The sequence below is a fragment of the Bufo bufo genome, chromosome 3 (assembly GCF_905171765.1).
Source record: "Bufo bufo chromosome 3, aBufBuf1.1, whole genome shotgun sequence".
NCBI lineage: Eukaryota > Metazoa > Chordata > Amphibia > Anura > Bufonidae > Bufo > Bufo bufo.
The window spans coordinates 549,189,410-549,217,121 of record NC_053391.1 but is presented as its reverse complement, the minus strand read 5'-3'; the positions used below and the strand labels follow the sequence as shown (position 1 = coordinate 549,217,121).

The 27,712-nt window shown below is 44.2% G+C and overlaps 1 protein-coding gene across 2 annotated transcripts in view; it reads right to left on the bottom strand.

The window, feature by feature from the left end:
• COG3 (component of oligomeric golgi complex 3) overlaps nucleotides 1-19,415 on the bottom strand; it is a 91,703-nt gene extending 72,288 nt beyond the window's left edge. For both annotated transcript variants that reach the window (XM_040425438.1, XM_040425439.1), the window contains exons 1-6: nucleotides 19,166-19,415; nucleotides 10,674-10,820; nucleotides 9,193-9,254; nucleotides 8,127-8,292; nucleotides 4,431-4,505; nucleotides 2,335-2,427 (exon numbers count right to left, since the gene is read on the bottom strand). In XM_040425438.1, the coding sequence (XP_040281372.1) occupies nucleotides 2,335-2,427; nucleotides 4,431-4,505; nucleotides 8,127-8,292; nucleotides 9,193-9,254; nucleotides 10,674-10,820; nucleotides 19,166-19,327 (705 nt within the window). In that variant the 5' untranslated portion in view covers nucleotides 19,328-19,415. The remainder of the gene's footprint in view (nucleotides 1-2,334; nucleotides 2,428-4,430; nucleotides 4,506-8,126; nucleotides 8,293-9,192; nucleotides 9,255-10,673; nucleotides 10,821-19,165) is intronic.
• Between the last annotated feature and the right edge of the window lie 8,297 nt (nucleotides 19,416-27,712).

Here is a 27,712-nt window from a genome sequence, read left to right as displayed (position 1 = left end):
GAAGCCAATTTGATCCTAAAGGGTTAATTCACACTGTAATCTAAACGGTGTCCTGTCACTTCTCTCATCTCTCTGCTCCTGTCCCTAATCTTATCACTACTGCAAAAGCATCAGCGACAGCCTCAGTGTAACCTGTTCTTTTAAAGGGTTTCTATCACTTCGTATGCCATAATTAGCTCTCAGACACTAGCGATCTGCTAGTGTCTGCTCTGGCCAACCATCCTAATATAAGAGCTTTTTGGGCAGCCGTTTTGCTAAAAAAAGAACTTTTATAAATATGCTAATGAGCCTCTAGGTGCTATGTGGGCGTCATTAGCACCTAGAGGCTCCGTCTACCTTCATACACAGCCACCGCCCAGCGCGTCCCTCCAGCCCGCCCATCTCCTGATGAATGCAATCCTCCGTGTGACGCAACGGACGAATTCTCGCGCATGCGCCGTGCGCGGCTGTATTCGGCGCATGCACAGAGAATGTCTGACCGCTTCCCTGCTCAGACATCTCCACTGCACCTGCGCCGATGACGTCATAGTGCTCCAAGGAACAGGCGCAGTGGAGATGTCTGAGCAGGGAAGCGGTCAGACATTATCTGCGCATGCGCCGAATACAGCCGCGAACGGCGCATGCGCGAGAATTCGTCCGTTGCGTCACACGGAGGATCGCATTCATCAGGAGATGGGCGGGCTGGAGGGACGCGCTGGGCGGTGGCTGTGTATGAAGGTAGACTGAGCCTCTAGGTGCTAATGACGCCCACATAGCACCTAGAGGCTCATTAGCATATTTATAAAAGTTCTTTTTTTAGCAAAACGGCTGCCCAAAAAGCTCTTATATTAGGATGGTTGGCCAGAGCAGACACTAGCGGATCGCTAGTGTCTGAGAGCTAATTATGGCATACGAAGTGATAGAAACCCTTTAACTCAAAGAATCGAATGAGTCACTAACTGAGTCGGATCTTTAGATTCTTTTAACCTGTGACTCATTCGATTCTTTCTTACTTAGACTCCCTCCTCTACTTGTGTCAGTGACTCAGAGCTGCTAGTGCTTGCCTTGCCTCAGCTCTGATTGGTTGGTGGGCAGGGAGGGGAGGGGCTGGCAGAAGCAGCTTCCACTCTAGGATCAGATTACACTCCTCCCGAGTCCCTCCCCTCCCTGCTGCCAGCGTCTCTGCTATTGTGTGCTGTGACGGAGCTGACTCACACGGTGCTGCCTCCGGACAGAACGGCAGCTCCGCACCCATCGCCCGGGCACCTTTGAAAACGGGCTGACAAATACCCAAGCGCCAGGACTAAATTCCTGGTCGCCATGGCGACCTGGCGCCTGGGATTTGTCGAGCCCTGATGTAATATGTTTATTTATTTATTGTTTATATATTTTATATGTAAAATTGGGGAAGGGGGAATTTTAGGGTACTTTCACACTAGCGTTTTTCTTTTCCAGCACTGAGTTCCGTCACAGGGGATCTATACCGAAAAAGAACTGATCAGGTATACCCCATGCATTCTGAATGGAGAGTAATCCGTTCAGGATGCATCAGGATGTCTTCAGTTCAGTCATATTGACTGATCAGGCAAAAGAAAAAACCGTAGCAAGCTACGGTTTTATCTCCGGCGAAAAAAACTGAAGACTTGCCTGAATGCCGGATCCGGCATTTTTCCCCATAGGAATGTATCAGTGCCGGATCCGTCCTTCCGGCCTGCACTTTCGCAGACCAGTAAAAATGTGTAAAAAGACACAAGACTGATCCGTCTGTCCGCATGACAAGCGGAGAGATGGATTCGTTCTTGCAATGCATTTGTGAGATGGATCCGCATCCGGATGCGTCTCACAAATGCTTTCAGTCACATCCAGATCAGCGGATCCGGCAGGCAGTTCCGACGACGGAACTACTTGCCGGATTACACTGCCGCAAGTGTGAAAGTAGCCTTAGTGTGTGTTTTTTTTTTTTACTTACTATTAGCCCCCTTAGTTGCTGGAACCCTTGTCCTAAAAAGTCTTGTCGCCATTTGTAAATTCTAAGTCGCATTGGCGACCATTTTGGTCGCCATCTGGAGCCCTGTATGTATATATATATATTTATACACACACACACACACACACACACTAGAATACATGAATAGAGTTCCTTCAAGTACTGTAAATAAAAACTATACATGGAGTTCTACGAATAAAACACAGAAAAGGTTTTGTAGATTATGCACCAAACAATCTGATCCTATTAACAAACATGCAACATTTATAGTGTTAGTATAAATCCTCCTAACTAGATACAGTGAGAAACCAAATTCATGTATCAATGTATATATATGGAAAATGAAGGGAAGACGGACTTCAACTTACATGAGTGGAGATGTAAGATATGCAGTCATCAAGCTTTGAGAGCATGGGTATAAATCCTTCAGTATTCACAGATAACGTGGGGGAATTCAACTTCTAAAAAGAGAAAAGATCACATAAAACCAATTAAACATATAATGTCATAAACGTACGTCTCCTGAAACGTCACACAATACCTTTTCATGTTACACAGGAAGGGATTATCCCACGAAATGTACTACTATGCAAGGAAAAGGGAATTTCAAATAAAGTATTATTATAATATAAAAGCAACAAAAATATTTAGTGCCGTTTTCCTCTGGTGGCGCCCCCTGCTGCTGCAATCAGTGGTGGACTGACATGTTCAATAGACTTACTGCTCCCTTCCGATCCCCTCCAATAGGAGCATAGACTAGAATGAATAAATTCCATTCCAAATGACCATATGGCAGTGCATCTTAGAAAGCGAATACTAGGGAGCCCTTGATTGGTGGCATTTTGAATGGATAGACTACAAATGTTCAGCTGGGAATCATCCTTTAAATGGGTTTTCCAGGATTCCAGGTAAAATTTGCTCAAGGAATGGAGAAATGGGCCGAAATAATACAAGCCGCAGTACTCCTCTGGTAAACCGCTTCCATCAATCACTGGCCTCAGTGTTACAACTTCAAAGAGGACCTGACATCTCTCCTGACAAGTATATTTTAGTGAACCACTGTATTCTCTATCACATAACAAATCTGAGCATCCTTAGAACTCTGTTGCGCCGTTCCTCTGTTATTCCACCTGGAACTGTACTAATAACATTACAACTGTACATTACCAACCCTCTTGCTAGTAAGGGGTGTCCTTATGCAGTATGACAATGTCATCAATGATCAGCAGACACTCTCCCCAAAGAGGACACAATTGGTTAATGCTCAGCTGTCTATTTATTCATACATACATTTTCAGGTATTAATAAGGCTAGTTTCACACTTGCGGCAGGGAAAGCCAGCAGGCTGTGTCGGTAGAGAACAGCCTGCCTGAGTTCTCCAGATCCAGTACTGCCAGCTCTCCCGCTGGACCCCATTGACTATAGTGGGGTCTGGCTGCTACCCAGCAAATATGCAGAGAATCAGCTGGACAGAAAACACGGCATGCAGCGAGTTTTGTCTGGCGATTCCAGGCAATATCTGTGGAACCTGCCAGATGGAAAACCTGGTCACAGGTGTGAAAGAAGCCTAATGCTGCCCAAATGCTTGTTGGTCAAGCCCCCATATAACTGCATGCAAGGCTTGGCCAAGCGTGCATGTGTTCTCAATGGGGAGAGGGGAATAAGCTTTTGCGAGACACCTCTGGTCATGGTTTATTAAAGGGAATCCGTCACTGAGAAAATGCAAAATAATCTGCAGGCAGCAAGTTATAGAACAGGAGGAGCTGAGCAGATTGATATATAGGTTTTATAGGGAAAGATTCAGTAAAACTTTTATTTAATTAATTTAAATCCCTGCTCATTCTGGGAAGGCTGTCAATCACTGATAGGACCTCCTAGACTTCAGAGCCCAGAATAAACACGGACATAAATGAATTAAATAGAAGTTCTCCTGAACCTTTTCCCATAAAACTATATCTGCTCAGCTCCTCCTGCTCTATAACCTGCTTCCTGCAGCTCAGACGCCATGTTCACCATGACAGGTTCCCTTTAACCTTGAGGACAAACTGAAAAGGCAAATTGAAACATGAAAAAAAGATAAGGATCCATTCACACGTCCGCAGTGTTTTGTGGATCCGCAAAACACCGGGCCGGCAGCCCAATAGAAATGCCTAATCTTGTCAGCAGCTGCGGACAAGAATAGGACACGTTCTATTTTTTTTTGCGGAGCAGTGGACCGGAAGTTCGGATGCGGACAGCACACTGTGTGCTGTCCGCATCTTTTCTGTCCCCATTGAAAATGAATGGGTCCGCACCCGTTCCACATAATTGCAGAACGGATCCGGACGTGTGAATGGAGCCTTATCAGTGTGTTACTTCTAGCCAGGTCAGACCTGTTCACAGCATAGATAGAATAGCTCAAATTATCATTTTAATGATGACATAAGGAAACGTGCATCTTTACTTATATTTTAACAGTACTCACCGTATTAATATTTTCTAGTTCATTAAAGTACGAAAGTTTCTGTTGGATGCTTTCTGCAAGGTTGACAAGTTCAGACTGCAAAAAAATAAAATAAAGCAAAATGGTCTTGTAAGTCACACAACTTCATAAGGAGTACAGTTCTATATCTGTTACACATGAGAAAGATTCAGTTAGGAGGGTGCTACTACACCGTTTTTATCATGGCATTTTTGGAGTTTTTACAGCAATTCCAATGTGGCTTAAGCTTGACATGAAGCTTAAAGGGGTTGTCCAGGATTTTCCGAGTGATTGCTGATCCTCCGGATAGGTCATCACTATCAGATTGGTGGGGATCAGACACCCCACGCCCCCGCTGATCAGCTGGTAAAGTGAATGAGAGCAGCGCTGCAGTAACCAGTTCTGTCCACTACTACAGGACAATTCATTCATTGGCAGCGGTATAGGTTGTCAGACCTGCACCATTCTGATAGTGATGACTTATCCTGAGGGTAGGCAGGGCCGGCGCCACCAGTAAGGCGACTTAGGCAGTGCCTAGGGCGCCATTTAGCAGGGGGCGCCCGTTGCGGTGTAAAAAAAAAAAAAAAATTGGTTATATAAGTTCGGCCGGCGGCGCCCCTCATGCTGCGCCTCCTGAATCTCCGGCGGGGCCGGAGATTCAAATTAGAGCGGCAAGCGCTCAGGACAGAGTCCTGAGCGCTTGCAGCTCTAATTTGAATCTCCGGCCGCCGGCTCATTGCTGCGCAGCCTGCGCCTGCTGTGTGTCTGCTCTGTGCTTTTGTTAATGTAGTGTGGCCGAGCTCTGTTCGGTCCGCGGAAGGAGCTTTTGTTTCCTGTACCCGGCCGGACTGACAGGAAGTGCTCACTTAGTGTGCACTTCCTGTCAGTCCGGCCGGGTACAGGAAACAAATGCTCCTGTACCGCGGACCGAAGAGAGCTCGGCCACGCTACATTAGAGGTGTGTGTGTGGGGGGACTAATGACAGTGACAAGGGAGGGGGGTGCCGGGGTGGAATAATGACAGTGACAAGGGAGGGGGGTGCCGGGGTGGAATAATGACAGTGACAAGGGAGGGGGGTGCCGGGGTGGAATAATGACAGTGACAAGGGAGGGGGGTGCCGGGGTGGAATAATGACAGTGACAAGGGAGGGGGGTGCCGGGGTGGAATAATGACAGTGACAAGGGAGGGGGGTGCCGGGGTGGAATAATGACAGTGACAAGGGAGGGGGGTGCCGGGGTGGGAATAATGACAGTGACAAGGGAGGGGGGTGCCGGGGTGGGAATAATGACAGTGACAAGGGAGGGGGGTGCCGGGGGGGGAATAATGACAGTGACAAGGGAGGGGGGTGCCGGGGGGGGAATAATGACAGTGACAAGGGAGGGGGGTGCCGGGGGGGGGGAATAATGACAGTGACAAGGGAGGGGGGTGCCGGGGGGGGAATAATGACAGTGACAAGGGAGGGGGGTGCCGGGGGGGGAATAATGACAGTGACAAGGGAGGGGGGTGCCGGGGGGGGAATAATGACAGTGACAAGGGAGGGGGGTGCCGGGGGGGGAATAATGACAGTGACAAGGGAGGGGGGTGCCGGGGGGGGAATAATGACAGTGACAAGGGAGGGGGGTGCCGGGGGGGGAATAATGACAGTGACAAGGGAGGGGGGTGCCGGGGGGGAATAATGACAGTGACAAGGGAGGGGGGTGCCGGGGTGGAATAATGACAGTGACAAGGGAGGGGGGTGCCGGGGTGGAATAATGACAGTGACAAGGGAGGGGGGTGCCGGGGTGGAATAATGACAGTGACAAGGGAGGGGGGTGCCGGGGTGGAATAATGAGAGTGACAAGGGAGGGAGTGGGGGAGAAGAGAGTGACAAGGGAGTCCCCAGAGCCAGACCAAGAGCCAGACTGCAGCCAGAGAGCAGATCATCTTATTGTCCTGGTGGTAAGTAGACAATGCAATATGTTTATTATGTAATTGTTTAGTTATTAATACTACATTGGAAACTAATTTACCTCACATTTAGGGTCCATTCACACATCCATGTGTGTTTTGCGGATCCACGGATCCGCAAAACACGGACAGCAGCAATGTGCGTTCCGCATTTTGCGGACCGCACATTGCCGGCACTAACAGAATATGCCTATTCTTGTCCGCTATTGCAGACAAGAATAGGACATGTTCTATTTTTTTGCGGATCCGCAATTCCGGATCGGGGCCGCACGTCATGGGGCCCCATAGAAATGTATGGGTCCGCAATTCCGTTCCGCAAAAAAAGACAGCTACAAGAAGCTGGATTAACCCTAAGGGAAACCTAGCAGTTCTTTTTATTTAAAAGCTGAGAAAGGGGTGGAACATATGTGATGTCATGATATGGGCAGATCATCTGATAAGGGGTGGCGGCAATTTTTATCTTGCCTAGGGCGGCAAAAATCCTTGCACCGGCCCTGAGGGTAGGTCATCACTTGTAAAATCCTGGACAATCCCTTTAACTCAGTAAATCGGCATACAATCACTGACAGCTATTCATTCCCGTATTTCATCCAACACAGTAAAGCTTCATCTCTCCAGTAAAAATGCAAAAGCAATGGGGGGAAATTATTAAAACTAATGCAAAGGATAAGTGGAGTAGCTGCCCATGGCAACTGACCCGATTCCACCTCTGAAAACTGAAAACTTAATGCAAGCTTAATTGGAAGCCATGGGCATCTACTCCTCTCTGCCTCTGCACTACTTTTAATGCATACGATTTAACCCCTTCCTGACCAGGCAATTTTCCATTTTAGCGTTTCACCCGCTGCCTTTACGGAGGCATAACTTTTTTATTTTTCCGTTCACATAGCCATATGAGGGCTTGTTTTTTGCAGGACATGTTGTACTTTCTAATGGTTCCATTTCCTATTACACACAATGTAGCTGGAAAAAAACCTCTAAGTAGGGTGGAATTGAAAAAAAAAAATGCAATTCCACTACAGGTTTATGTGTTTTGTTTTCATGTTCTTCCCTGTGTGGCAAAACTGACCTGTTCCCTTCATTCTCTGGGTCAGTACGATTAAAGCGATACCACATTTATACAGATTTTCTTGTATTTTAATACACAAAAAAAATAAAAAAATTGGGGAAAAAATTAATATTTATTTTCTTTGCATTCCCCATATTCGGACCCCCCCCAATAACTTTTTGTAGCCACATCTTCAGAGCTGTGCGAGGGCTCATTTTTTGGAGTGTTTACAATTTTTTAGAAAAAAAATAGTAGTGATCTGTAGTTCTCAGATAATAGTCTAAGATCCTGGTGACAGGTCCCCTTTAATGAAATAAGCAAATATTAATAGGTATATGTAATGATTTGGATCTGGTGCCCACTTAGGGCCCTCATAAACATTAGTCTATGGTTCATTGAAGCCGCTGCTTTCAGTGGGATCAGCCGACAATCTAATGTGCAGGGGAGCTACTGACTAATACTCAGCAGATGAGGTGGGGGAGAGAAGGATTAGACATGCTGAATTTTAATGTCTGATCCTTTTGGAAACCGTTTATCTCTCAGGAGAACAAAAGATGTCGGGCAGCCGCTTTCTCTCCACGGACAACACGTGCAGCATGTATGTGGGAGTCAGGAGGGTTGGCTGTCAGCTACTGAAGATGTATAGGCACGTTTACAGGATACACACATGGACACGTGACAATTATCATACATGTGAAAAATACCTGTTCCTTTAGAAGCTGTTCACAGGCTTCGTGCAGTGTTCCCGTTTTTGTGGATACAAATAAGTACTGTTTCTGTAGGGACTCCAAATGCTGCAGCGCAACATTCACATCATTCAATATGGCGTCACACTGATCCTGGAACCCAGACAGGTATTCCCTCATTTCCCTAAAGAAACCACAGGTGTGAAAACATACACTGATCAAAACCAAGTAGTATTTCAGCAGCACCAACTACAGCGTGCCCTGGGCTTACGCTAAATTTGTAATAGTAAATAGAATTGAAAGGAGTTGACTCATCTCGCCGTTACTAAGGTGAGGTGGGATGAAGTGGTGACCACCAGGGGGCCGGGAAAGCTCCACTGTTTCAGTTGCTCCCGTTGCAGTGCATAAGAGCTGAAGAAACAGCATAGCACAGCAAGCTATGCAGTCTGCGAGTCAGGGAAACAGGTCAGCTTGCTGTGCTATGCAGTTTCTGTAGCTTTCATGCACTGCAATGGGAACTACTGAAACTGCAGAGAGTCAGGGCGCTCCGCCGTTTCCCGGCCGCTTTGTTCCACCTCGTCTTTGTAATGGCAAGATGAGTCAACCCCTTTAAAAGGGTATTCCGGTCGTATCAAGTCATCCTGTATCAACAGGATAGTGGATTATTATTAGATCAGTTAGGGGTCCTACTGCAAGAACCCAAACCTCATGGAGCTCTCATGAAATGAACAGAGAAGATGGTTAGAAATGCAGACGGCCACTCAATCCATTTCTATGGGAGTTCCGGAAATAGCCGAGCGCTGTACTCCGCAATCTCTGGACCTCCCATAGAAATGTATGGAGCAGCCAAGTGCATTTCTGACCACCCTCTCTGGGCTCCACAGGGTTTAAGGCCCATTTTTTCAAGAACAATGGTGGTCCCAGCAGTAGACCCCACCGATCTAATAGTTATCCCCTCTCATGTGGATAGGGTATAACTTGATATAACTGGAATGAATACCCCTTTAATAATATTTTCTTGTATTCATCTGGCTGCCAGTGCCAACATTGTATTACATGTGGATGAACTGTCTACATAACACACCTGTACTTTGCGCCTTCATCCTGATCCATGTGAGTCTGTAACTGGGCAAACCAAGAAAAAAACTGCAAAAATAGAATAAGAATGTGAAAGTCAGAAAAGCTACTAATATAGACATTTTACATGACCATAAACCAATACACTTATGGAAGAGGGTGCACACTATTGTGCATTGTTCATAAAAAATTTAAGCTATTCATCACTATTGCCCGTAAGGAGGTAACCTTAATAGCAGCTCCACTACACATTCCTCTCTGCTGTGCGAAGACTGGGTAGTTACCTCCAATCGGTTTGGCAATTCTGACTACAAGCCCCTGATAAGCCTTACAACATTTTATTAAACTGGTGTAAAAGGAAAACTGGCTTAGTTGCCCGTTGCAACCAATCAGATTTCAGAGCTCCTTTGGAAAGTGAATGGTGGATTCTGATTGGTTGCCATGGGTAACTAAACCAGTTTTCCTCCTCCTCGGAATACAGCCAAACTATGGCTTATTAGCCAGAGGAGAGAGAGGCTATAGGATATGTTTACAGGGGATCGAAACGCTGCAGATTTTCAATCATAAAATTGCAGGGTGAAAAAAAACAAAAACTGCAGGATTTGCTGTATTTTACAAAATCTGATCCACGCTCTGCAGAAAAAAATTAAATAAAAATCATCCAAAAATCCGTACGGAAACCTGCTGCATCCCTTTGCAATGTATATCCCATCCAGGCAAAATCTACAAGTTAGGCCTCATGCACACGACCGTTGTTTTATTCCGTGTCCGTTGTTCCGTTTTTTGTGATTTTCTGCGAATCCATTGACTTTCAACGGGTCCGTTGAAAACTGGGCTAATGCACCGTTTGTCATCCGCGTCCGTGATCCGTGGTTCCAGTCCGTCAAAAAAATATAACCTGTCCTATTTTTTGCACGGAAAACGGTTCGCGGACCCATTCAAGTCAATGGGACCGTGAAAAAACGCGGAGGCACACAAGATTGTCATCCGCGCCCGCGCGTCCGTTTTTTTTCCTATCATTTGCATGGCAAACTTGACAGACTTTTTTTTTACTTTCCTTCATGTATGGTGATCCTCCAAAAATAAAGGAAAACACACGGAAACGGATCACGGATCCCCATTTTGCGGAACAGAACACAACGGTCGTGTGCATGAGGCCTAACTCATGCACATTCTGATTTGTCACTGATTTTGCTCCTAATTCATGGCAAAATCCACTGCAGATTTTTTCTGGTCAATTTACGTCCCGTGTGGGCATAACCTTGTTGTGGGGGCTCTTTGAGTAATGCACTTACACTTGTCTGCGGAAATCTTGGAAGTCTACACTTGAGATGTGGTTTTCTTTTGGTGACAACTGGGTGTGGTCCTGCTGTGACTAGCATGTGCATGAAGGGGGCTGCTATCTATTCTGACAAATGGAATTGCTTCTGGGTGACTTTTACTACTAGATGGGAGGTCCAAGCTTGCCAAAATCGTAGAAACACATACTTGCTGCGCAGTTTCAATTCGATCATCCTCCATGCCAAGTGCCGAGAATCCTTGCTGTAAGATGCCTTCAGTAGACTCTAGAACAGCTCCTGATAAGCTCACAGTCAATGAAGTGGAGTTCAAGCTGCACAAGTCTTCTATGGGGAGCTGAGGAAAAATATATAATATAACGTTACACATAACTTTATATTCACTTTTGGAAATCATTTAAAGGTTTAATAGGAGTACTCTACTTCAAAAGAAAAGCATAAAATACATAAATCACATATCAAAGATATAATATATTACATTAATTTTTACTGTGCAGACCCTAATTTGCAGTCTACAGTTTAGTCCAGAGCTGCATTCACAATTCTGCAGGCTGAATCTTCCCAGCTGTGTAGTGATGTTAAATATTCTTCTCAGATATTAGTAATGTTAAACATTCTGGAAGAAAGACTGAGGTCCCTTGCAGACGAGCGTTCCTCCCGCAGCGAGTCCGCAACGCAGCTCCCGGCCTGACCTCCCGGCGCTGCCCGGGGTCACATAGCATTATACTGATTTATGATGCTATGTAACCCTTACAGTTCTGGAATGTATTGGATAACATTGGCAGCATTATGCCAGTGTTATCCAATACATTCCAGGACTGTAAGGGTTGCATAGCATCATAAATCAATATAATGCTATGTGAATCCAGTCAGTGCTGGGAGGTCAGGCCGGGTGCTGCGATGCGGACTCGCTGCGGGAGGAACGCTCATCTGCAAGGGGCCTCAGTCTCTTCTAGACCATTCTGCAGACTTGACAAATGGCAGATCTTTTTTATGGTTTCTGCATTGGAGAAAATCTGTACTGCGTCGGTATAACTGGATAGAGATTGCGAGCGACATGAAGTAGGCAACGTGGCTATGACCAAATACAATATACCTTTATTGAGGGGACAAAACTCTGGGATCCTATGTCGCAGGCTGCATAAATGCTAACAAAGCATCTGAAAGGGGTTGGCCCATCGCTAGGATATGCCATCAATATCAGGCAGGTGCGTATCCCAACTCTGGGACCTGCTCCTATCTAGAGAAAGAAGGAGAGCAGCCACACATGTGCACAGTGTTCTCCGTTCCTCGCTATGGTCGCCAAGCTATTTTCTGAAGTCCCAAAGCTGTGATTGAAGAGAGATTCGTACAAGAGCACCCACCTCTCCATTCAGCACCATAGGACTGCCAAAAAAAAAGCCAAGCGAGTGCACGGCTACAGTCCAAACCCATAGCGGTGAACGGAGGGTGCTGATACTGCTCTCTGTTGACTTTAGGGTTCCATTCCGACACTGATGGCGTATCCTAGCGATATGCCATCAATGTCCTAAATAGGAATACCCCTTTAACTTTGAGTATCTGTCAAATCAAGGTTCTTTACAGATCGGACGTATACCCTGCAGCAGCGAATTCTGCAGCAACGAAATCCTAGAATGATGCAACATTAACTGCCATGCCAAGGACCTTAAAGGGGTTCTCCGGGAATTAAGAAAATGAAAATACCTAAATATTACTCTATTACAAATATATTCCCAAATACCTTTCATTAGCTATATTAGTTTGTTTTGTCTAGGGAGCAATCATTAGGAGAAATAAAATGTCTGCTGTCATGCTCTCTTCATATTTCCTCATGAACTCCATTACTACAGAGAATCGGCTGAAGCTCATATTAAACTGTATTCAGGTTGATAATCCCTGACAAGCAGAGCAGAGAGGAGGATGAGACAGCTCTTTAGCTCAGTGATGTTAAGTAACTTGTCCTGCTGTGTGATTAGGACAGATTTGGTGTGTACTAATAGGACAGCGGCCATTTTGTTCTCCTAATGATTGCTCCCTAGACAAAACGAGCCATTATAACTAATGAAAGGTGTTTGGGAATATATGTATAATAAAGTATTATTTAATTATTTTCACTTTCTTTATTCCCAGAGAACCCCTTTAAGTTATGTGCAGATTCCACGGTGTGTAGATGAGTGTTTTTTTATGATCTGTACTATGCTGCGAATTTACCACTCGCGTTTCGGCTGCTGCAGGTCAGCAGTATATCGATGCACCTTGTACCTAGTACCTGTGAGGACATCTATACTTACCTGCTTCGGCTACGAGGCTTCCATCCTGTCTTCACCAGACTTCCAGACCCAGTTTGTAAAGTTCCTGCACGGACAGGTTCGTTTGCGATACTGCAGCCAATGGCTGACCTCAGTGGTGACATGCCCCCAAGTGACGTGTGACCCAGCAGTGATGTGTCGCTTGCGGACCAGTCACCACTGAGGTCAATCATCATTCGTGCAGGAAATTGACAGAAGGGGATGGGAAGTCTGGGGAAGAGAGATCGGGAGCAGGAACAGAGCAGCAGAGAGCAGGTAAGCATAGATTTCTTCACAGATACCACTGGGTTTAGGGGACATTTTTTGATAGTTTAGAAAAGATATACAGTCAGTCGCTCACGTTGGCTAAAAATGCAAGTTTTTGGGTATTGTTTTTTTAACGCCTTAGTGACCACCAATACGCCCTTTTACAGAGGTCACTAAGGGGCCTTTGGCTGGGCCGCCACTTTATTATGGCAGCCCAGTCTAAGCACTGCACGGGTCCCCCGTGCAGAAGGGAGCGGGGACCCAGCTCTCACCTGAGAGCCGCGGCCCTGCTCTAACAGCCCAGACCGGCAGGAATGCCGATCCCGGCTGTTTAACACTTAACATGCCACGGGCAATGGAGCCCGCCGCATGTAAAGTGCTGACGGAGGGAGCGGACTCCCTCTGTCTCTCATCGGCACCGCGCAAATGCGATCGCGGGGTGCCAATGTGTGTGAAGGCTGCCTGGGGTCTAATGTAGGCCCCAGACCAGCATTCAGTAATTTCCAGCAGGCTGCGCCATTTTAGAATATCATTACCATTAAAATGCAAAGCACTATAGGGTTAGTGCATTGCATTTTAAAAGCAATCAAAATACTGTCTGTTATAGTCCCACAATGGGACTATTAAGTGGTAAATAAATAAAAAAAACATGAAATTAAAAAAATTCATTAAAAAAAAATATTATGCTTTTTTTTTTCATTGAAAATAAGTTTTTCAATGAAAAAAATATATCTTTCCCATATGTTTGGTATTGCCGCGTCCGTAACAACCCACGACTATATAAATATCACATAAAAAATACAAGTCGTCCTGCAAAAATCAAGCCCTCACACAACTCCATAGAAAGAAAAAGAAAAAAAGTTATGGGTCTTGGGAAGAGGCAATGCAAAAACATTTTTCTTTAAAAAAAAAAAAAAAAAAAAAAGGGGTTTTATTGCAAAAAAGTAGTAAAATGTAAAAAAAAAAAAACTATATGTATTAGGTATCACTGTAATCGTACTGACCCAGAGAATAAAGATATTATGTTATTTATACCGAAAAATGAACGCCGTTAAATTTATAACGTAAAAACGCAGTGGCAGTATTGCTGTTTTTCCCCATCTCCCTCCCAGAAAGAGTTAATAAAAGTTAACCACCTCAGCCCCCCTAGCTTAAACACCCTTAATGACCAGACCACTTTTTACACTTCTGCAGTACACTACTTTCACCGTTTATTGCTCGGTCATGCAACTTACCACCCAAATGAATTTTACCTCCTTTTCTTCTCACTAATAGCTTTTATTTGGTGGTATTTCATTGCTGCTGACATTTTTACTTTTTTTGTTATTAATCGAAATTTAACAATTTTTTTGCAAAAAAATGACATTTTTCACTTTCAGTTGTAAAATTTTGCAAAAAAAACGACATCCATATATAAATTTTTCTCTAAATTTATTGTTCTACATGTCTTTGATAAAAAAAAATGGTTTGGGTAAAAGTTATAGCGTTTACAAACTATGGCACAAAAATGTGAATTTCCGCTTTTTGAAGCAGCTCTGACTTTCTGAGCACCTGTCATGTTTCCTGAGGTTCTACAATGCCCAGACAGTACAAACACCCCACAAATGACCCCATTTTGGAAAGTAGACACCCTAAGGTATTCGCTGATGGGCATAGTGAGTTCATAGAACTTTTTATTTTTTGTCACAAGTTAGCAGAAAATTATGATTTTTTATTTTTTTTTTCTTACAAAGTCTCATATTCTACTAACTTGTGACAAAAAATAAAAACTTCCATGAACTCACTATGCCCATCACGAAATACCTTGGGGTGTCTTCTTTCCAAAATGGGGTCACTTGTGGGGTAGTTATACTGCCCTGGCATTTTAGGGGCCCAAATGCGTGCGAAGTAGTTTGAAATCAAAATCTGTAAAAAATGGCCGGTGAAATCCGAAAGGTGCTCTTTGGAATGTGGGCCCCTTTGCCCACCTAGGCTGCAAAAAAAGTGTCACACATGTGGTATTGCCGTACTCAGGAGAAGTTGGGCAATGTGTTTTGGGGTGTCATTTTACATATACCTATGCTGGGTGAGAGAAATATCTTGGCAAAAGACAACTTTTCCCATTTTTTTTTATACAAAGTTGGCATTTGACCAAGATATTTATCTCACCCAGCATGGGTATATGTAAAATGACACCCCAAAACACATCGCCCAACTTCTCCTGAGTACGGCGATACCACATGTGTGACACTTTTTTGCAGCCTAGGTGGGCAAAGGGGCCCACATTCCAAAGAGCACCTTTCGGATTTCACCGGCCATTTTTTACAGATTTTGATTTCAAACTACTTCTCACGCATTCGGGCCCCTAAAATGCCAGGGCAGTATAACTACCCCACAAGTGACCCCATTTTGGAAAGAAGACACCCCAAGGTATTCCGTGAGGGGCATGGCGAGTTCCTAGAATTTTTTATTTTTTGTCACAAGTTAGCGGAAAATGATGATTTTTTTCTTTATTTTTTTTCTTACAAAGTCTCATATTCCACTAACTTGTGACAAAAAATAAAAACTTCCATGAACTCACTATGCACATCACGAAATACCTGGGGGTGTCTTCTTTCCAAAATGGGGTCACTTGTGGGGTAGTTATACTGCCCTGGCATTTTAGGGGCCCGAATGCGTGAGAAGTAGTTTGAAATCAAAATCTGTAAAAAATGGCCGGTGAAATCCGAAAGGTGCTCTTTGGAATGTGGGCCCCTTTGCCCACCTAGGCTGCAAAAAAGTGTCACACATCTGGTATTGCCGTACTCAGGAGAAGTTAGGCAATGTGTTTTGGGGTGTCATTTTACATATACCCATGCTGGGTGAGATAAATATCTCGGTCAAATGCCAACTTTGTATAAAAAAATGGGAAAAGTTGTCTTTTGCCAAGATATTTCTCTCACCCAGCATGGGTATATGTAAAAAGACACCCCAAAACACATTGCCCAACTTCTCCTGAGTACGGTGATACCAGATGTGTGACACTTTTTTGCAGCCTAGGTGTGCAAAGGGGCCCACATTCCAAAGAGCACCTTTCGGATTTCACCGGCCATTTTTTACAGATTTTGATTTCAAACCACTTGTCACGCATTCGGGCCCCTAAAATGCCAGGGCAGTATAACTACCCCACAAGTGACCCCATTTTGGAAAGAAGACACCCCAAGGTATTTCGTGATGGGCATAGTGAGTTCATGGAAGTTTTTATTTTTTGTCACAAGTTAGTGGAATATGAGACTTTGTAAGAAAAAAAATATATAAAATCATCATTTTCCGCTAACTTGTGACAAAAAATAAAAAAATTCTAGGAACTCGCCATGCCCCTCACGGAATACCTTGGGGTGTTTTCTTTCCAAAATGGGGTCACTTGTGGGGTAGTTATACTGCCCTGGCATTCTAGGGGCCCTAATGTGTGGTAAGTAGGTAAATGACCTGTGAAATCCTAAAGGTGCTCTTTGGAATGTGGGCCCCTTTGACCCCCTAGGCTGCAATAAAGTGTCACACATGTGGTATCGCCGTATTCAGGAGAAGTTGGGCAATGTGTTTTGGGGTGTCTTTTTACATATACTCATGCTGGGTGAGAGAAATATCTCGGCAAAAGACAACTTTTCCCATTTTTTATACAAAGTTGGCATTTGACCAAGATATTTATCTCACCCAGCATGGGTATATGTAAAATGACACCCCAAAACACATTTCCCAACTTCTCCTGAGTACGGCGATACCAGATGTGTGACACTTTTTTGCAGCCTAGATGCGCAAAGGGGCCCACATTCCTTTTATGAGGGCATTTTTAGACATTTGGATGCCAGACTTCTTCTCACGCTTTAGGGCCCCTAAAATGCCAGGGCAGTATAAATACCCCACATGTGACCCCATTTTGGAAAGAAGACACCCCAAGGTATTCAATAAGGGGCATGGCGAGTTCATAGAATTATTTTTTTTTTGGCACAAGTTAGCGGAAATTGATTTTTGTTATTTTTTTTTCTCACAAAGTCTCCCTTTCCGCTAACTTGGGACAAAAAATTTCAATCTTTCATGGACTCAATATGCCCCTCACGGAATACCTTGGGGTGTCTTCTTTCCGAAATGGGGTCACATGTGGGGTATTTATACTGCCTTGGCATTCTAGGGGCCCTAAAGCGTGAGAAGAAGTCTGGAATATAAATGTCTAAAAATTTTTACGCATTTGGATTCCGTGAGGGGTATGGGGAGTTCATGTGAGATTTTATTTTTTGACACAAGTTAGTGGAATATGAGACTTTGTAAGAAAAAAAATAATAATTTCCGCTAACTTGGGCCAAAAAAATGTCTGAATGGAGCCTTACAGGGGGGTGATCAATGACAGGGGGGTGATCAGGGAGTCTATATGGGGTGATCAGGGGTTAATAAGGGGTTAATAAGTGACGGGGGGGGGGTGTAGTGTAGTGGTGTTTGGTGCTACTTATTACTGAGCTACCTGTGTCCTCTGGTGGTCGATCCAAACAAAAGGGACCACCAGAGGACCAGGTAGCAGGTATATTAGACGCTGTTATCAAAACAGCGTCTAATATACCTGTTAGGGGTTAAAAAAATAAAATCGCATCTCCAGCCTGCCAGCGAACGATCGCCGCTGGCAGGCTGGAGATCCACTCGCTTACCTTCCGATCCTGTGAACGCGCGCGCCTGTGTGCGCGCGTTCACAGGAAATCTCGCGTCTCGCGAGAGGACGCGTATATGCGTCCAGGAGGAATGAATCAACCACCTCCAGGACGTGTCGCTGCGTTCGGCGGTACGGAGGTGGTTAAGCAGAAACTTATGTGTACCGCGAAATGGCGCCATTAAAAACTACAACTTGTCCCACAAAAAAAACAAGCCCCCAGAAAGCTATATAGACGGAAAAATAAAAAAGTTATAGCTCTTGGAACACAACAATATAAAAAGGAAGAAAAATGTTTTGTCAGTAAGGCCCAAAACAGGCTGGTCACTAAGGGGTTAAAGTACCTCACTGGTCTGCCACATTTAGGCAGGCACGATGATGGTCTTGATGAATTTGGACCAGCTACATTCTGGGTAATGCTCATCTCTAGAGATGAGTGAATTTCATATTTTGAAATTCGTTCACGCTTTGTTTACTGGTAAAAGGTGATTTGCGTTATGGATTCCGTTACCACGAACCATAACGCAATTCTATGACGGAATGCATAACAGAATGCCTCTAAAGGCATTCCGTTATGCATTCCGTCATAGAATTGCGTTATTCATTCCGTCATAATAGAAGTCTATGGACTGCATAACAGATGCGTTCCGTTTCCGTAATGCAGGCGAGTCCTCCCCTGCATAACAGAAACGGGAGAGATCCGTTATGCAGGCCATAGACTTCTATTATAACGGATGTGTCAGTGAAAACGGATCCGTCCCCATTGACTTACATTGTGTGTCAGGACGGATCCGTTCGGCTCTGCATCGCCAGGCGGACACCAAAACGCTGCAAGCAGCGTTTTGGTGTCCACCTCCAGAGCGGAATGGAGGCGAAACGGAGTCGAACTGATGCATTCTGAGCGGATCCTTATCCATTCAGAATGCATTGGGGCTGAACTGATCCGTTTTGAACAGTTTGTGAGAGCCCTGAATCGGATCTCACAAGCGGACCCAGAACCACCAGTGTGAAAGTAGCCTTACCTGTTATATCCCGCGATGCTCCGGTAGTCTCCAGCGGTCTTTGCTTAGTTTTCTGCAGTGATTATGCGCCGTGTCCACATGACAGCTGCAGCCAATCACTGCCTTCCTTCAATGTAGCACAAAAAAGCAATGAGGACTACAAGTAGCAGCACACTAAATGTTAGGAGCTCATTGCGCACATTTTTGATCACTTTTGCGCACATTGATTGGCTGCAGTGGTCATGGGCTGTATGTGATTGCACAGGTGAGTAATGATGGAAAACCCCGGACAACCCTGTCCTGTCTTTGAGCAGAGGTTTGAATGCAGCTCTAAAGGGAACAGGGTCAAACAGAGACCTCACCTCCCTGGAGAACCAGGACACAACATAAAGGGGTTAATAAAACACACTACACTGGAAGGGCGACCACGACCCACAGCACAGGGGCACAACCTGTCATCCCTGTCACTCACCTCTGCAGGAATGGGCAGCTCCTCGGCGGCTGCTTTCAGCTCCAGCACAGAGTCTGTCTGCCTCTCGGTCAGCGGGGCCAGCGGCTCGGACCTCCGATCCCACAAGGCCAGCCTCTCCCGGGCCTCCAGCTCCTCTGCCCCTCCGCCCGCCGCCATCATCATCACTACTACTGCCCTGGAGTAGGGCAGCCACAGCAGCAGAATCTGTCAGATCCGCTTCCGGGATCCTGAAACCAGGCAACACGGCCAAGAGGCGTGGTCACATGACCCGGAAAGGTTTACAGGGGATTCACCACGCCCACGTCAGTGACAAGGGAAGAGAAGAGCCAATAGGACGCGCGCCTCCTACCTGGTCGGTGACGTCATCACTTCCACGCTGTCAATAGAGGCGGAGATTGGAGGCAATAGCTTTTATTTTGGTGCGAAACTACAACTCCCAGCATGCGCTGACAGCCTGTGAGTTGTAGTTTTTGCCACAGCTAGAGAGCCAGCGGTTGCAGGAACCTGTAAATTCTGTCAGGGAAGGGCGAAGCGGCCCATAGGAATAGCTGCTCACAGAGACAGTAATGGAGCCGGATTAGAGTGGTCCAGGGGAGCGAGATGACGGCTGCAGTCTAATGAGACCTCAATAGAAGTTTCTGCAGATAAAAACGTAGTCTCTGAACACCCAAGTTCACAGCACAAACCGCACACATTATGAAATGTATCTTGGACCTGATGGGTCTGGTGTACTGACCATGAAAGTCCATGTCAGAATGTCAGTACCCATTAGATGTGTGTTAGCGGAGCTCAGAAAGGGTGGCAGAACCAGCTAATGTGCGCAGGGGCGTCCCAAGTGCAGATTTCAGTAAAAAGAAGCGACAGGTATATTGGATTTCCAGATACCTGATCTTTTTGTTCTTAAGGGCTCAACACAACTGTATATATTCTGCAGTCCGCAAAAAACGGATCCGCAGAAAATATGGATGACATCCGTATGCATTCTGTATTATGCGGAACGGAACAGCTGGCCCCAAATAGAGCAGTCCTATCCTTGTCCATAATGCGGACAATAATAGGACATGTTCTGTTTTTTGTGGAACGGACATACGGAAACGGAATGCACACGGAGTAACTTTACATTTTTTTGCAGACCCATTGAAATGAATGGTTCCGCATACGGTCCGAAAAAAATGGAACGGACACAGAAAGTAGATACGTTCAGTGATCCACGTATGTGTTCTCACGTCCCCGTTCATTTTAATGTGTGTATTCACACATCAGTGTTTTACCACGGTCTGTGGGTCCACGGAAACATGCTTTATTTTGTCCTTTTTACGGATCCATCATGCCCATTATAGTCTATGGGTCAGTGAAAACCACAGATGCCATCCGTGTTTCAAGGATCATTAGGAAGAGATGCTTTGAAAATTATTTTTCAGCTGTTCAGGGTCAGTGAAACACGGATGACACACGGACAGCAAAGAACTGACACATGGAGCCAATACGGATCCATCACGGACATCTGACCACGTGCTCATGGATTTAAACACGGACGTGTGAATGAGGATTTAGGCTGGGGCTACATGGAGATCTTGACACCTGCTGCACGACCATAGATCGCTATGTAGCAGTGCAGCCGTTGAACCGTATGGGGTTGCAGTATGACTCCCAGATTAGCAAAAAATCCCGCAGTGTTGACAGCTTGTGAGGTGCGCTGTGACCCCGTTCAGTGGCTGCACTGCTGCACAGCGATCTTTGATTGTGCAGCTCCAACCTGAGAACAAAATGGCCCTTTGTTTCCTGACATTTGCTGTTCGGAGGCCCCCAAGCCTCTTAGCTGATAGGCTGGTCCTTCCTCCATTTGCGGGTCTGACAACTTACATCTAATTAGTATTGACAGCTTTAGACTCTTTTCATACTGCGTCTTAGTGACCATTTGCCATATATGCCAAACAGAGGCCAAACGACAGTTGTCCCACAAAAAATATTTAAAAGTTTTCAAACCAGCACCTGGATCTGAATACTTTTCAAACTGCACATAACTTAATAATTTAGTATAGCCACTGAGTAGGGTTGAGCGAACCCGAACTGTGAAGTTCAGGTTCGTACCGAACTTTAGGATTTCTGGACCCCGAACCCGAACATTTCCATAAAAGTTCGGGTTCGGTGTTCAGCACTTTCTTGGCGCTTTTTGAAAGGCTGCAGGGCAGCCAATCAACAAGTGGTTAACTGTCTGACCTTAGAAGCCATCACAGTCATGCCTACTAATGGCATGGCTGTAATTGGCCAGTGCAGCATGTGACCCAGGCCCTATATAAGCTTGAGTCACGTAGCGCTGCACGTCACTCTGCTGTTACAAGTGTAGGGAGAGGATGCTGCTGGACTTGTGATTTCAGGGAGAGAATAGGAGAGAATCTAACTCAGCGATCTACAGACAAATAGTTGTGTGGGCGCAGGGCACAATCGTTTTACCCTGCCCTGAGGCCATTGACCAAAAAAGAAAAACCTTTTATAATTCTGTTAGTTAGGTGGGTGGCGGCGGCCATTTTATGCATGCTCAGTGCACCAGCACTGCACCTGAGCTTTTGGGACATTGCAAATCACCATTTTTTTGGGCAAACTACAACATCTGGATTAGTCAGTGTGCAATTTAAGCTAGAAATACACCCATCATTTTCTGGGGTTTGAAAAACAAACTTTTTTTTCTTTAAAAAAACAGTATTTTCCAGATCTGCAAGTGTTAAATTCAAGTTTAATATATACAGCTTTCATATTCTGTTACCAAAAAAACACTTTTTTTGGCAATCTACAACATCTGGATTAGTCAGTCTGCAATTTAAGCTAGAAATACACCCATCATTTTCTGGGGTTTGAAAAAAACACTTTTATTTCTTCAAAAAACTGTATTTTCCAGATCTGCAAGTGTTAAATTCAAGTTTAATATATACAGTTTTCATATTCTGTTACCAAAAAAACTCATTTTTTTGCAATCTACAACATCCTGATTAGTCAGTGTGCAATTTAAGCTAGAAATACACCCATCGTTTTCTGGGGTTTTAAAAACACACTTTTTTGACAAAAAACACTATTTTCAGGCCTTGCAGCATCAGCACGTGTGAAATTACAGGCTTATATACTGCTGTCAAATTCAGTTGTTAAACAAACACTCGTTTGGGCACAAATTTTTTTTGTTGGCAGCCTTTGATGCAGATGTCATTGTGAGATACACCCTTAATACATTTAGGTTACATTCAGAGATTTTAAATACCGCTATTTGGTGCACCAATATTGAATTCAGGCCTGCACTGGTTCAGGCCGTGTGAGATACACCCTCTACATACAGTAGTTTGATTCAGGCATTTGTAATACAGTCATTTTGTGCAAAGAAATATTTAATTTAGGCCTACACTGGTTCATAACCTGTGAGATACTCCCTCTACATACAGGGGTTTGATTCAGGAATTTGAAATACAGCCATTTGAAATACATCCATTTTGTGCAAAGAAATATTTAATTTAGGCCTACACTAGTTCAGGCCCTATGAGATACCTCCTCTACATACAGGGGTTTGATTCAGGAATTTGAAATACATCCATCTTGTGCAAAGAAATATTTAATTTCGGCCTACACTGGTTCAGGCCATGTGAGATACTCCCTCTACATACAGGGGTTTGATGCAGGCATTTGAAATACAGCCATTTGAAATACATCTATTTTGTGCAAAGAAATATTTAATTTAGGCCTACACTGGTTCATGCCCTGTGAGATACTCCCTCTACATACAGGGGTTTGATTCAGGCATTTGAAATACCGCCATTTGGTGCACCAATATTGAATTCAGGCCTACACTAGTTCAGGCCATGTGAGATACACCCTCTAAATACAGGGGTTGGATTCAGGCATTTGAAATACAGCCATTTTGTGCAAAGAAATATTTAATTTAGGCCTACACTGGTTCAGACCCTGTGAGATACCCCCTCTACATACAGGGGTTTGATTCAGTAAAATGAAATACAGCCATTTGAAATACATCCATTTTGTGCAAAGAAATATTTAATTTAGGCCTACACTGATTCAGGCCCTGTGAGATACCCCCTCTAGATACAGGGGTTTGATTCAGGAATTTGAAATGCAGCCATTTGAAATACATCCATTTTGTACAAAGAAATATTTAATTTAGGCCTACACTGGTTCATGCCCTGTGAGATACTCCCTCTACACACAGGGGTTTGATTCAGGCATTTAAAATACCGCCATTTGGTGCACCAATATTGAATTCAGGCCTACACTGGTTCAGGCCGTGTGAGATGCATCCTCTACATACAGGGGTTTGATTTAGGCATTTGAAATACAGCTATTTGAAATGCAGCCATTTTGTGCAAAGAAATATTTAATTCAGGCCTACACTGGTTCAGGCCCTGTGAGATACTCCCTCTACATACAGGGGTTTAATTCAGGCATTTGAAATACCACCATTTGGTGCACCAATATTGAATTCAGGCCTACATTGGTTCAGGCCAAGTGAGATACACCCTCTACATACAGGGGTTGGATTCAGGCATTTGAAATACAGCCATTTTTTGCAAAGAATTATTTAATTTAGGCCTACACTGGTTCAGGCCCTGTGAGATACCCCCTCTACATACAGGGGTTTGATTCAGGAATTTGAAATACAGCCATTTGAAATACATCCATTTTGTGCAAAGACATATTTAATTTAGGCCTACACTGGTTCAGGCCCTGTGAGATACCCCCTCTACATACAGGGGTTTGATTCAGGAATTTGAAATACAGCCATTTGAATACATCCATTTTGTGCAAAGAAATATTTAATTTAGGCCTACACTGGTACAGGCCCTGTGAGATACCCCCTCTACATACAGGGGTTTGATTCAGTAAAATGAAATACAGCCATTTGAAATACATCCATTTTGTGCAAAGAAATATTTAATTTAGGCCTAGTAACTGGTTCATGCCCTGTGAGATACTCCCTCTACATACAGGGGTTTGATTCAGGAATTTGAAATGCAGCCATTTGAAATACATCCATTTTGTGCAAAGAAATATTTAATTTAGGCCTACACTGGTTCATGCCCTGTGAGATACTCCCTCTACATACAGGGGTTTGATTCAGGAATTTGAAATGCAGCCATTTGAAATACATCCATTTTGTACAAAGAAATATTTAATTTAGGCCTACACTGGTTCATGCCCTGTGAGATACTCCCTCTACATGCAGGGGTTTGATTCAGGCATTTAAAATACCGCCATTTGGTGCACCAATATTGAATTCAGGCCTACACTGGTTCAGGCCGTGTGAGATGCATCCTCTACATACAGGGGTTTGATTTAGGCATTTGAAATACAGCTATTTGAAATGCAGCCATTTTGTGCAAAGAAATATTTAATTCAGGCCTACACTGGTTCAGGCCCTGTGAGATACTCCTCTACATACAGGGGTTTAATTCAGGCATTTGAAATACCACCATTTGGTGCACCAATATTGAATTCAGGCCTACATTGGTTCAGGCCAAGTGAGATACACCCTCTACATACAGGGGTTGGATTCAGGCATTTGAAATACAGTCATTTTTTGCAAACAATTATTTAATTTAGGCCTACACTGGTTCAGGCCCTGTGAGATACCCCCTCTACATACAGGGGTTTGATTCAGGAATTTGAAATGCAGCCATTTGAATACATCCATTTTGTGCAAAGAAATATTTAATTTAGGCCTACACTGGTACAGGCCCTGTGAGATACTCCCTCTACATAGAGGGGTTTGATTCAGTAAAATCAAATACAGCCATTTGAAATACATCCATTTTGTGCAGAGAAATATTTAATTTAGGCCTACACTGGTTCAGGCCCTGTGAGATACCCCCTCTACATACAGCGGTTTGATTCAGGCATTTGAAATACAGCCATTTTGTGCAAATAAATATTTAATTTAGGCCTACACTGGTTCATGCCCTGTGAGATCCTCCCTCTACATACAGGGGTTTGATTCAGGCATTTGAAATACCGCCATTTGGTGCACCAATATTGAATTCAGGCCTACACTGGTTCAGGCCGTGTGAGATACACCCTCTACATACAGGGGTTTGATTCAGGCATTTGAAATACAGCCATTTTGTGCAAAGAAATATTTAATTTAGGCCTACACTGGTTCATGCCCTGTGAGATACTCCCTCTACATACAGGGGTTTGATTCAGGCATTTAAAATACCGCCATTTGGTGCACCAATATTGAATTCAGGCCTACACTGGTTCAGGCCGTGTGAGATGCATCCTCTAAATACAGGGGTTTGATTTAGGCATTTGAAATACAGCTATTTGAAATGCAGCCATTTTGTGCAAAGAAATATTTAATTCAGGCCTACACTGGTTCAGGCCCTGTGAGATACTCCCTCTACATACAGGGGTTTAATTCAGGCATTTGAAATACCACCATTTGGTGCACCAATATTGAATTCAGGCCTACATTGGTTCAGGCCAAGTGAGATACACCCTCTACATACAGGGGTTGGATTCAGGCATTTGAAATACCGCCATTTGGTGCACCAATATTGAATTCAGGCCTACACTGGTTCAGGCCGTGTGAGATACACCCTCTACATACAGGGGTTTGATTCAGGAATTTGAAATACAGCCATTTGAAATACATCCATTTTGTACAAAGAAATATTTAATTTAGGCCTACACTGGTTCATGCCCTGTGAGATACTCCCTCTACATACAGGGGTTTGATTCAGGCATTTAAAATACCGCCATTTGGTGCACCAATATTGAATTCAGGCCTACACTGGTTCAGGCCATGTGAGATGCATCCTCTACATACAGGGGTTTGATTTAGGCATTTGAAATACAGCTATTTGAAATGCAGCCATTTTGTGCAAAGAAATATTTAATTCAGGCCTACACTGGTTCAGGCCGTGTGAGATACACCCTCTACATACAGGGGTTTGATTCAGGCATTTGAAATACAGCCATTTTGTGCAAAGAAATATTTAATTTAGGCCTACACTGGTTCATGCCCTGTGAGATCCTCCCTCTACATACAGGGGTTTGATTCAGGCATTTGAAATACCGCCATTCGGTGCACCAATATTGAATTCAGGCCTACACTGGTTCAGGCCGTGTGAGATACACCCTCTACATACAGGGGTTTGATTCAGGCATTTGAAATACAGCCATTTTGTGCAAAGAAATATTTAATTTAGGCCTACACTGGTTCATGCCCTGTGAGATACTCCCTCTACATACAGGGGTTGTATTCAGGCATTTGAAATACCGCCATTTGGTGCACCAATATTGAATTCAGGCCTACACTGGTTCAGGCCGTGTGAGATACACCCTCTACATACAGGGGTTTGATTCAGGAATTTGAAATACAGCCATTTGAAATACATCCATTTTGTACAAAGAAATATTTAATTTAGGCCTACACTGGTTCATGCCCTGTGAGATACTCCCTCTACATACAGGGGTTTGATTCAGGCATTTAAAATACCGCCATTTGGCGCACCAATATTGAATTCAGGCCTACACTGGTTCAGGCCATGTGAGATGCATCCTCTACATACAGGGGTTTGATTTAGGCATTTGAAATACAGCTATTTGAAATGCAGCCATTTTGTGCAAAGAAATATTTAATTCAGGCCTACACTGGTTCAGGCCGTGTGAGATACACCCTCTACATACAGGGGTTTGATTCAGGCATTTGAAATACAGCCATTTTGTGCAAAGAAATATTTAATTTAGGCCTACACTGGTTCATGCCCTGTGAGATCCTCCCTCTACATACAGGGGTTTGATTCAGGCATTTGAAATACCGCCATTTGGTGCACCAATATTGAATTCAGGCCTACACTGGTTCAGGCCGTGTGAGATACACCCTCTACATACAGGGGTTTGATTCAGGCATTTGAAATACAGCCATTTTGTGCAAAGAAATATTTAATTTAGGCCTACACTGGTTCATGCCCTGTGAGATACTCCCTCTACATACAGGGGTTTGATTCAGGCATTTAAAATACCGCCATTTGGTGCACCAATATTGAATTCAGGCCTACACTGGTTCAGGCCGTGTGAGATGCATCCTCTAAATACAGGGGTTTGATTTAGGCATTTGAAATACAGCTATTTGAAATGCAGCCATTTTGTGCAAAGAAATATTTAATTCAGGCCTACACTGGTTCAGGCCCTGTGAGATACTCCCTCTACATACAGGGGTTTAATTCAGGCATTTGAAATACCACCATTTGGTGCACCAATATTGAATTCAGGCCTACATTGGTTCAGGCCAAGTGAGATACACCCTCTACATACAGGGGTTGGATTCAGGCATTTGAAATACCGCCATTTGGTGCACCAATATTGAATTCAGGCCTACACTGGTTCAGGCCGTGTGAGATACACCCTCTACATACAGGGGTTTGATTCAGGAATTTGAAATACAGCCATTTGAAATACATCCATTTTGTACAAAGAAATATTTAATTTAGGCCTACACTGGTTCATGCCCTGTGAGATACTCCCTCTACATACAGGGGTTTGATTCAG